Source organism: Gossypium hirsutum, chromosome A08 (genome assembly GCF_007990345.1).
Source record: "Gossypium hirsutum isolate 1008001.06 chromosome A08, Gossypium_hirsutum_v2.1, whole genome shotgun sequence".
In the NCBI taxonomy this organism is placed as follows: Eukaryota; Viridiplantae; Streptophyta; class Magnoliopsida; order Malvales; family Malvaceae; genus Gossypium; species Gossypium hirsutum.
The window spans coordinates 5,120,203-5,131,661 of NC_053431.1; the positions used below are offsets into that span (position 1 = coordinate 5,120,203).

The following is an 11,459-nucleotide window of genomic DNA, read 5'->3' on the forward strand; positions in this document are numbered from 1 at the left end:
CCCAAATAAAACAAAGCCCAAATCCAAACAAGCCCATTACAGCAAGGCCCAACAAAAGTCAAACTAGGGTTTCAGCTTTTCTGAAACCCTAGCTAAGGCGCCGCACGTCCCTGGGGGCTCCTAACGTCTATCGCCGCTCTAGTTTCTGCCACCGACGCCACCAGCTACTCCCATCAATTATCTGCAAGGACAGCACGCAAAGCAGAGGCAAAAACAGTGCAAAATAATAGAAATAGATAAAGATGTATTGTAATCGGCTATATAAAGACACAAAGAAAATGTAACGGGGGTCTTCCTTCGAAAAAAAACAACTTAATAAAAAGAAGAAAAAATTGAAAAGGTAGATTCCATTTTTCTTTTCTGTTCTGGCGTTTTCTATTTTCCTTTTTTTCTTTATTTATTTTTGTTTGTTACACTACTCTTTTAAACAAAAGAAAAAGGGGAAAGAAAAGAACCTATTTGTTTCGAAGGCCAGCGTCGGAGCCCGTCTTCGTCGTCGCCGGTGGAGGAGGAGACGAGCGGTCTCTCCTCATTTTCGGATCTTGGGCTCATCTTTCTCGTCATTCCACCACGGATCTGTGGCCTAGAGGCCATCGGCTTCAAAGGGGACCAAAAAGATCCGATTTTGTGCCTCCGACCACCGTGCATGGTGGTCGACGGAGGGTGGCCCGATGATCGGAAGTGGCCGGGTCTTGGCCGGCCTTGGGGGCTTGAGAGAGAGAAAGCTCTCTGTTTTTTTAGAAAAGTGATGAAAATGATATTTTTGGGCATTTTTTTATATTTATACAAGTCATAAAACGACGCCGTTTTGAGGCCCTCTTGACCCGCGCGGTGACCCGACCCGGGGGGAGGATCCGCGTGTTTTCTTTAAATGGTATAATTGCACGCGCAGTCCCTCAGACTTTGCAACGCGTTGCAATTTGACCCTTGTTTCGTTCTTTTCTGTTTTTTAATTTAACCACAAGCTTTTATTCCTGTTTCAATTTTGACCCTCTACTGCACTGCGTTTTGGGGCTTCGGGGTATTTACCATTTTGGTCCCCCCTTTTTTCGCGCATATTACATTTTGATCCTTTATTCTGTTTTATTTTTGATTTCAGCCCTGAGGTTTCGTGCCCGTTTTGAATTAGTCCTATTATTATTATTATTATTACTATTATTATTATTACCTATTTATTTATATTGATTTTATTTAAACTTCCGGTACATATATATTTTTATATATTTTACAACTTATGTACCTATATATATATCTATATACGCATTTTCATTTTCATAAATACATACATATTTATATATAATCTTTATAGTCTAAAATACACCCTTTTTTATATTTTTAAATCCGCATACACATACACATTTTCAATATATTTTTAGTATGTATATAAATTAACGTATTTATTTGTATACATATGTATGTTTTCATTGGTTTTAAACTTTAGTTTGTACATATATACATTTTCTTTTATTTTACAATATATATACACTTACTTTTTATATATATTCCTTTATCTTCGTATTCCATAGTTTTATACACCTATATGTACATATTTCTATATATACGCATATTTATTTATCTTATATAAAATATACTTTATATATTTTGTTAATTCATGTATACACATATTTTAGTTCATGTCTATATATATCTTTTTATACTTAATTGTATTTGCTATTTATTTATTTCATTTTGTTATTATTTTGAATAAATGATTTAACTTTATTCGTTTTTTTATTTTGTTATTTTGTATGTTGTAAGTTTGATCGTTCATATTGATTGCTATAGCTTGCATCGTTTTTATATTTTCATGTTCATTATGATTTTGCCATACATAAATAATGTAATTTGCTTTCACTATAATTTTGTGCTTTATTTTTACTCGATATAACAAATTTTTTTTTAAAATGGCATTTCGTTTTTGGATTCAAGAAAATCGTGCCCTAACTTACTGGGTTTCGATTCTCTCGATAAATCTAAATGTACGAATCTTTCTAAACTCAAATTTTAGATGACCTCGGGATTAAAAAATCACGTCCTAACTTACTGGTCGTGATCTCATTTTTAAATCCGAGATGGCTAAAATATCTTTTAAATAAGCATTTTTCATTCGCGTATCGAAAATTTGAGATATTGTATTCTAACTTACTGGATATGATTCTCTTTCTCAATTAACGTGAAATATATTTCTTTTTCCAAAATTTTCATTTTAATACAAGGATCGTATTTTTAATTCTCTTAAGTTCTCAATTTTTGACATCAAGACATTAGATAATCAACTAGGTACCAATTTCTGGGCGTTACGAGGGTGCTAATCCTTCCTCGTACGTAACCGACTCCCGAACCCATTTTCTAAATTTCGTAGACCAAAACCGTTGTTTTAATAAAATCAAATTATTTATTAAAAACAACCTTTTTCTAAGGTGACCCAATCACACCTCAAAAAGGATTGGTGGCGACTCCCTTTTTCATTTTCAAAACCCAAGTCGACCCCGTTTTTCAATCAAAAAATAGTGCCAACAGTCATCAGCAAGGACTACTGTGACAAATGCAAAATTTGAAGTAGAGAAATTTGACGGTACCAATAATTTTGGTATGTGGCAATGTGAGATCCTAGATGTCTTATGTCAGCAAGAGCTAGATATAGCCCTTGAAGAAAAACCTGGCAAGATGGATGACAAGGAGTGGGCCAAGATCAATAGACAGGCGTGTGGTACAATCCGCCTATGTTTGGCCAAAGAGCAGAAGTACTCTGTCATGAGGGAGACATCAGCGAAGAAGTTATGGGATACACTGGAAGAAAAATTTCTAACGAAAAGTCTTGAAAATAGGCTTTATATGAAAAGGAAACTTTATCGATTCACGTATCACCCGGTATGTCGATGAATGACCATGTGAACTCATTTAATAAAATTTTAGCAGACTTGCTAAATTTGGATGAGAAATTTGAAGATGAAGACAAGGCATTATTGTTGTTGAATTCCCTTCCTGATGAATATGATCATCTTACCACCACATTGCTTCATGGGAAAGACACGATCACATTTGATGCAGTCTGCAGTGCGTTGTATAGATCTGAGACTCGAAAGAAAGATAAAAGAGATCACAGAGATACAACCGCAGAAGTCTTAACAGTAAGAGGTCGTTCACACAGCAGCAAATCTGGTAGAAGGGGAAAGTCCAAAGGGAGACCCGCCAAAGATGAATGTGCCTTTTGCCGTGAAAAAGGGCATTGGAAAAAGAATTGTCCTAAGCTACAAAAGGGCAAGGCTATTTCTAATGCATGTGTAGCGGAGCATGATGAGGAGTCAGACTTTAGCTTGGTTGGCATGGCAATTGCATGTCAAACGGATGAGTGGATTTTGGATTCAGGATGTACTTACCATATGTGTCCTGATAAGGATTGGTTTTCTAGTCTTAAAGAGCTAGAAGGTGGAATTGTTCTTATGGGCAATGATAGTGCTTGTAAGACAATGGGAGTGGGTACAGTCCAATTAAAGAATCACGACGGCTCAATCCAAGTCTTGACAGATGTTCGCTACGTACCTAGCCTGAAGAAAAATCTCATCTCATTAGGTGCCCTAGAATCTAAAAGGCTCATAATCACTTTGAGAGGTGGATTACTAAAAGTAGTAGCTGGGCAACTGACGGTGATGAAAGGCACAAGAATAAATAACTTGTATTTTTTAAATGGAAGTACAGTTATTGGATCAACATCAACAGTTTCTACAAAAGATGTAGATTCAGAGGCTACCAGATTATGGCATATACGATTGGGACATGCTGGTGAAAAAGCTTTGCAGACATTGGTGAAGCAAGGCTTATTGTAAGGTGCAAATTCTTGCAAAATGGAATTCTGTGAACATTGTGTTCTGGGCAAGCAGAAGAGGGTAAAATTTGGTCCAGCAATTCACAATACGAAAGGAATTCTGGACTACGTTCACAGTGATGTGTGGGGACCTACCAAAGTAGCTTCTTTGGGAGGTATGCACTATTTTGTTACTTTTGTTAATGATTATTCAAGAAAAGTATGGGTGTATCTAATGAAAAGAAAAAGTGAAGTTTTGGATGCATTTCTGAAATGGAAGAAGATGGTGGAGACTCAGACTGGTCGAAAGGTCAAACGACTTCGATCAGATAATGGTACTGAGTACAAAAACGATCTATTTCTACAAGTATGCCAAGATGAGAGCATTGTGCGACACTTCACTGTTCGGGATACACCACAGCAAAATGGGGTGGCAGAACGAATGAATCGAACTATACTGGAGAAAGTTCGATGTATGTTATCCAATGCTGGATTGGGCAAAGAATTTTGGGCTGAGGCAGTTACATATGCGTGCTATCTAATTAACCGTTTGCCATCAGCTGCAATAAATGGAAAAACTCCTATGGAGATGTGGACTGGTAAATCTGCTACTGATTATGATTCTTTGCATGTATTTGGTTCCACTGCATATTATCATGTAAAAGAATCTAAGTTAGACCCAAGAGCAAAGAAAGCATTATTCTTGGGTATAACTGATGGAATAAAAGGATATCATCTCTGGTGTCCTGATACAAGGAAGATTGTTTTCAGTAGAGATGTGACTTTTGATGAATCAACCATGTTGAAGTACAAGGATTCACAAAAGGATGACAAAACCAGTAGTACTTTGCAGCAGGTAGAGCTTGAAAAGGTTAACGATGATCCAACTAATATTAAAGGGACAAATGATGAAGAGGTTCCTACCCAAGAACCTCTACAGCAACAAGATTCAATTGCATATAGAAGGCCAAGAAGAGAGATTCGTAAGCTTGCTCGCTTTGATGATATAGTGGCCTATGCACTTCCAATTACAGATGATGATGTTCCTTCTACTTACACAGAAGTAATAAGTAACCTTGATGGTGTAAAGTGGAAGCAAGCAATGAATGAAGAAATGCAGTCTCTTCATAAAAATAAGACCTGAGAGTTGGTGACACTACCCAAGGGAAAGAAGGCAATTGGATGCAAATGGGTATATGCAAAGAAGGAAGGATTTCCTGATAAAAATGAAATTCGATACAAGGCTAGATTAGTAGCAAAGGGTTACGCTCAGAAAGAAGGAATAGACTACAATGAAGTGTTTTCTCCAGTTGTGAAGCATTCGTCTATTCGAATTTTGCTAGCCTTGGTTGCGCAATATGATCTTGAACTAGTTCAGCTTAATGTGAAGACCGCGTTTTTACATGGTGATTTGGAAAAGGAAATCTATATGACTCAGCCAGATGGATTCAAGGTTGCTGGAAAAAAAAATTGGGTTTGCAAACTGACAAAGTCGCTTTATGGATTGAAGCAATCTCTGAGGCAGTGGTACAAGCGATTTGATCAGTTCATGAAAGGGCAAAGGTACACAAGAAGTAAATTTGATCATTGCGTGTATTTTCAGAAGCTACAAGAATGAACTTTCATATACTTGCTCTTATATGTTGATGATATGCTAATAGCATCTAAGAGCAAAGTTGAGATTGAAAGATTGAAGACTCAACTCAATCTCGAGTTTGAGATGAAAGATCTAGGAGAAGCTAAAAAGATTCTCGGCATGGAAATATGGAGAGATAGAGCTCATGATAGAGTTAGCTTGTCTCAGAAGCAGTATTTGAAAAAGGTACTACAGCAGTTTGGCATGAACGAGCAGACAAAACCTGTAAGTACCCCGTTGGCTTCTCATTTCAAGCTTTCTGCACAACTATCTCCTTCGACGAATACGGAACGAGAATACATGTTGCAAGTTCTGTATTCTAATGCAGTGGGTAGCTTGATGTATGCAATGGTGTGTACAAGACCCGACATTTCACAGGCAGTTAGTATAGTGAGCAGGTATATGCATAATCTTGGAAAAAGACATTGGCAAGCTGTGAAATGGATTCTACGGTATATTCAGAAGACCGTGGATGTTGGATTACTGTTCAAGCAGGATAATACACTTGGTAAAGGTGTTATTGGGTACGTTGATTCTGACTATGCCGGTGATTTGGACAAGCGAAGATCAACCACCGGTTATGTGTTTACACTTGCTGGAGGACCAATAAGTTGGAAGTCTACACTACAGTCTACAGTTGCATTGTCAACCACAGAAGCCGAGTACATGGCTGTAACAGAGGCTGTAAAGGAGGCTATTTGGTTACAAGGTATGGCTAAAACCTTGGGTTGGTTCAGGAGCATATTAACGTGTATTGTGATAGTCAAAGTGCTATTCATTTAGCAAAGAATCAAGTCTATCATGCACGTACAAAACATATCGACGTACGATTCCATTTTGTGCGGGAAATTATTGAAGAGGGGAAATTTGTCTTCAGAAGATCAAGACTGCAGATAATCCTGCAGATATGATGACCAAGGTGGTAACAGCAACCAAGTTCGAACATTGTTTGAACTTGATTAATATCCTGCAAGTTTAACAGTTGAAGAAGGCACTATCAAGTATTGTTGTCAAAAGCAGAAAGAATTGTGTGAAGATAAGATTATCGTAATCAAATCTTCAAGGTGGAGATTATTGGAACCCACCATTGTTTGAAAAGTCAAATGGGGTGGGCACCGAAAGTAGAAAGTAATATTGGTTGGCAAGTTGGGTTAGAAAGTAATATTGGTTGGCAAGTTGGGTTAAAAGTTGGCATGGGATAATTGCAATTTTGGTCCCTAATTGTATAGGGACATTGCAAGTTGATCCTTGAACCTCAACTATAAATAGGCCTAACCATTGCTTACTTTCTTCATCCCATAATTGCCATTCTCTACTTAAGGCATTATTCTCTCTCTCTATTTGTAAATTTCACTTGTAATTTTTGGAGTGAAATATATTTGGTAGTGCCCGAGGACGTAGGCAAAATTTGCTGAACCTCGTTAAAATTCTGGTGTTCTTTATTATTTGTTTTGCATATTTTGTGAATGTGATTTTAGTGATTTATTGTGCTATTAAATTACGATAGAGGGATATTCTGACTAGGAAAGACTTGGTATTTAAGTGATCTTCGTGATCTACCTCTCTTTCCTGGGAATTGAACTTAGTGTATTTTTCAGTACAATAATTTTACTCTTTCACACGCTTCCGCGCAACAGTTACTTCATCGATAATGGAGAGCCGGCCATCCCGGCGGCCCGCGGGAATGGCGTAATAAATCCCTCCAGCTTTGTAGGTGCTGTCACGGGCAGCGAATGCGATTATGTCTGCACAAGACACGGTTCCTGGACATTGTGCCTGGATTTGGGCTTTGGCCTCATCAATCACCTGGAAGCCTCGTAAACTTGGGTTATTAGCAGGGTGGTCCATCTCTGCTGGGGGGTTTCCGGGCACGGACCTTAGAAGGACGGAAGCATCACAACCCTGAATTTGCATGCAAAAAGTAGGGTTAGAGGAGGAAACATGATGAGTCAATCTATCAATATTTATTAAGCAAATGAGCGTATACATACCCTGACGAAGCAGTCATGGAAATACATTTGGATGAGACCATCAGCTATGCCAGGATTAAGTGACAACGCTTTGTTTACAGCTTTTCTCACAATGGTCTCTGCGGATGGACAAGTTTGTGTATAGAAGCCCACCTTCAAAGATGCAGAAGCCACGATTGAGCAGCCAAGCATGAAGGAGAGCAAGGCAATAATGTGAAATTTCGAGCACAACAGTGTAATTGTGCCTGATATATATAATACAGCAGAAGAAAAACTTATAAATTAAATGAAAGCAAATTAAAAGTAGAATGGAAAGGGCTGAGGATCAGAATATGGTGGCTTGTGCAGTTGGGATTGGAAGGTTGTGAAAGCGGAGATGTTGGATGGAGTATTTATATATAGCCATAGGTGGAGTTGGTGGTGATTACTTGTTGGAACCAAGAACATGTATAGCGTTAGCTGTAAGCTTGAAAGCATAGCTTGAGGTCGAAGTGTTCCTTTGTTTTGAACCATTCAGAGGCATGCAGCAGCTTCTTTGTGAGTGAAGAGGAAGAAAACTTCAGATTCAGACATACGTATATTGCTTCATCTCCTTAATATCATAGATATATATATATATTCAGCTCTGACCAAGCCTTTCAACCCTCTATTCTAAATTATTGCAACGAGAGTTATGGGTTTTCTCGAGCTGTAATGGAGCTGCCGTATAATATTATACTGGTAAATTCATATAGAACACCGCCTGCATATTCCTCTATTCTCCTAATCGATCCAATACAATGGATTTTTTTCTCCAATTAATAAGTGAATTATAGTTATTAGAATAGCCTCATACCACTAGCACTTTTGTATGTAAAATATATGTGAAAACAACTCAATAATTAACTCTTAATGAATAAGTTTGAAAATAGCATAAACTTGTATTATGCACAAAATTGTAAGTTTAATCCATATTCTTCAATTGGATCATTTTTAGTCCATATATTTTTAAAATTTAAAATTTTAGTCTTATGCAAATGATTGCAATTAAATCCATTAATTTTTTTGAGTAATATGTAAAAATAACAAGCTAGCACATTTTTATCCATATAGTAATATGTTTTCTACATCAAATTTGAAAATAACTCAACTTCTTAAATTTTACAACTATTATTTGATAAGGACTACAATTTTAATATTTATAAAGTAAAATGACAAAATGATCAAATTAAATTATAGAGATTAAGTACCTAACTTACAAGTAGATGAGTCACAATTGATATAGTATTTTAATAGACCTTGAAATTGCTTCATTCTTTTGTTCACTTTTTTGATTCGGTATATTTTTGTGATGGAACAATAGCAAGAATGGCTCTAAACTTTACCTCATATATTTACTTTTAAAATATTGATTTTTGATACTTAAGTTTCATACTTGTCTACTAAAATAGTATCTATTTAGTGGCGAAGCTAAAGGGTTGGCACGGGTTTGACTCCCCTAAAATGAAATATTTTTCATTTAAGCCTTTTATAATTTATAAAATTTTACATTAGTAATGGTAAATTTGCACTTTGGCCTTCAAAATGATTTAACCTGTAATACCATTAACTCATATCCGTCGGCAAAATAGGGTTTTGAAACATTACCGAAGTTTATCGATAAACATGCAGAATTCTCAAACATTTCGTATCATTAAAGCAAGTCATCAAAGTATCATTTTAATCCAAATTATAAACATACCAAATCTAAATCAATTTTCCTAGTTCATGAGCACTTAAACATAGAATTAAATTCACATGCACTAATCTAGATTTAGTTCAATTTACCATGCCATAATATGGCTTCAAAAAACAATATATATATATATACCAAACCAATATTAAGCTTATAACCTCATTTACAATCCATCCACAAAATAAATATTATTTAGACACCCTAGTTACATGTCGACACAAAGGATAAACATCACCGCATTAGAGTTCGGGATCGTTATTGGATGCTGAATCAGTGATCAAAAGTTAAGTACCTAACATGCGCACGAAAAACAAAACCATATGCTGAGTAAAACTCAGTTGTATTTCTATAATCCAAATATTTAAAGGCAAGATAAAATAATATGCACATATTAATTATAAGCTCAATTGAATATTTAAAACCACATTTATTCATACAATGGCATTAGCCATTCAATACTCAAATCATAAATACATCATTTTATACCATACTCAATTCTCATCATTTGCTATATAATAGTTTTTCACAATTTGATCCACATGTCATTTAAACAATAACATTATCAATTCCATATCCAATTCAGTAATACATAATTCATTTATCTCATTTTCATGTTTCAATTCACTAACCCATTTTAAATTTGCGTACAATATCATCCAATATCAATCATAGTACCTTTTTATTTAATTACCCCTATTAACACGACTCGGACTCGGACGGATATACAGATCCAATCCAGTGCCTCATCGGATAAATCCGAAGTAGTAACTGTGCCCAGCACTTTATAAATTTGACACTCAGTGTCTCACCGATTAAACCAAAGTAAATTGGCACCCAGTGCCTCATCGACTCGAAGTCGAAGAAATCCCTGTACTCTTCCTATCCCTTGGCATGCCATCTATATCCGACTCAGCCCGATACAATTAATAGGTTTCCAATTCACTTTCCAAATACAACCAATATCCAATTATCATATTTGCACATTATTACATTTACACATAAATATTCATTTCAATTCAAATAATCAAATACATTCATAATATATCACCAATTCAATCCATTTCAATCAACTTTAATTCAATTCAATATCAAAGTGTCAAATACTCCCTCAACCACTTACCATATGCATTAAATCAAAATACAACAATTAGTAACTATAGGTTTGGATTATAGAAATACAAACCAGAAATTCTGAGCTATTCGACATCGACTTTATCTTTCCCCTTTTTAGTCGAGGATTCCAATACGACGTTAACTACGAAATTAAAACAATTAAAATTAATCAATATAACATAATTCATTTTCATATTGAATATTTTAATTTTTTACTCAATATTTGCCTAAATTTCAATTTAGTCCCTAAACCGAGACTAATTTTTATTCTTCACATTTAATTCTATATTTTCATAAACCACTTTAAACTAAATTTTAACTCCCTATTTTTACTTAAATCTCTAAATTTAGAGTTTTTTTCACAATTTAGTCCCTATTACTCAAAATTTACCATTTATTCTACAATTTAATCCTTTTTCATTTCTAGCTTAAAAATCTATTAGTTTAACCCCTAATACTAAAATTATTCAACATTAACAACATTTATAAACTCAATAATTGCTAAAATTTCGACATAAGTTGGGTAGTACTTAACATCGAGATTCCAAAAACATAAAAATTATAAGAAAAGAGGACTAAATTGACTAACTAATTGAACTTGAAACTTTGAAACCCCTAAGTCGTGGACTTTCTTTCTTTCTATTTCCTTTTGCTTTTGTCTTTCTTTATTTATTTTATTACTATAATATATATTTACTTAAATATTAAGTAAAACATATTATAATATATATTTTTTAAACTTTAATTTATTAATAATATACACAATAATAATTTTACACCTTTTGCACTAAAGAAAAATGGCGTAATTGCTTCTTTAGTCCCTTTAATTATTATTTAATCTATGATTCAACTTTCACCCTATATGCAATTTAGTTCTTATACCTAATTACTTTTAATTTAAGTAAATTCACTTAACCGAAATCTAATTAACTACACAACTAGCTTAGTAAATATTTATTAAAAATATTTACAAGTCCGATTTACGGGAACGAAGTCCCGAGAATGCACTTTTTTATTTTTTCAATTTGGTCCTTTTCTTTTAATTAACTATTGAAACGTTAAAATTTCTTAACGAAACTTTAATACCACCTTAATGACACTCCGTAAATATTTATAAAAATATTTACAGCTCGATTTATAAAAACAAGGTCCCGATACCTCATTTTCTAAAACCTTTAAACTTAATAAATCACTTATATAACATAAATTATCAAATAAAAA

At 34.7% G+C, this 11,459-nt stretch overlaps 1 protein-coding gene across 1 annotated transcript in view; it reads right to left on the bottom strand.

Annotated features, from left to right (window-relative positions):
- The window catches only part of LOC107886544 (peroxidase 5-like), a 16,664-nt gene extending 9,034 nt beyond the window's left edge, over positions 1 to 7,630 (bottom strand). The window contains exons 1-3 of the mRNA XM_041075713.1: positions 7,433 to 7,630; positions 7,083 to 7,343; position 1,322 (exon numbers count right to left, since the gene is read on the bottom strand). Coding sequence (XP_040931647.1) covers position 1,322; positions 7,083 to 7,343; positions 7,433 to 7,603 — 433 coding nt within the window. The 5' untranslated portion in view covers positions 7,604 to 7,630. The remainder of the gene's footprint in view (positions 1 to 1,321; positions 1,323 to 7,082; positions 7,344 to 7,432) is intronic.
- Positions 7,631 to 11,459: the final 3,829 nt, after the last annotated feature.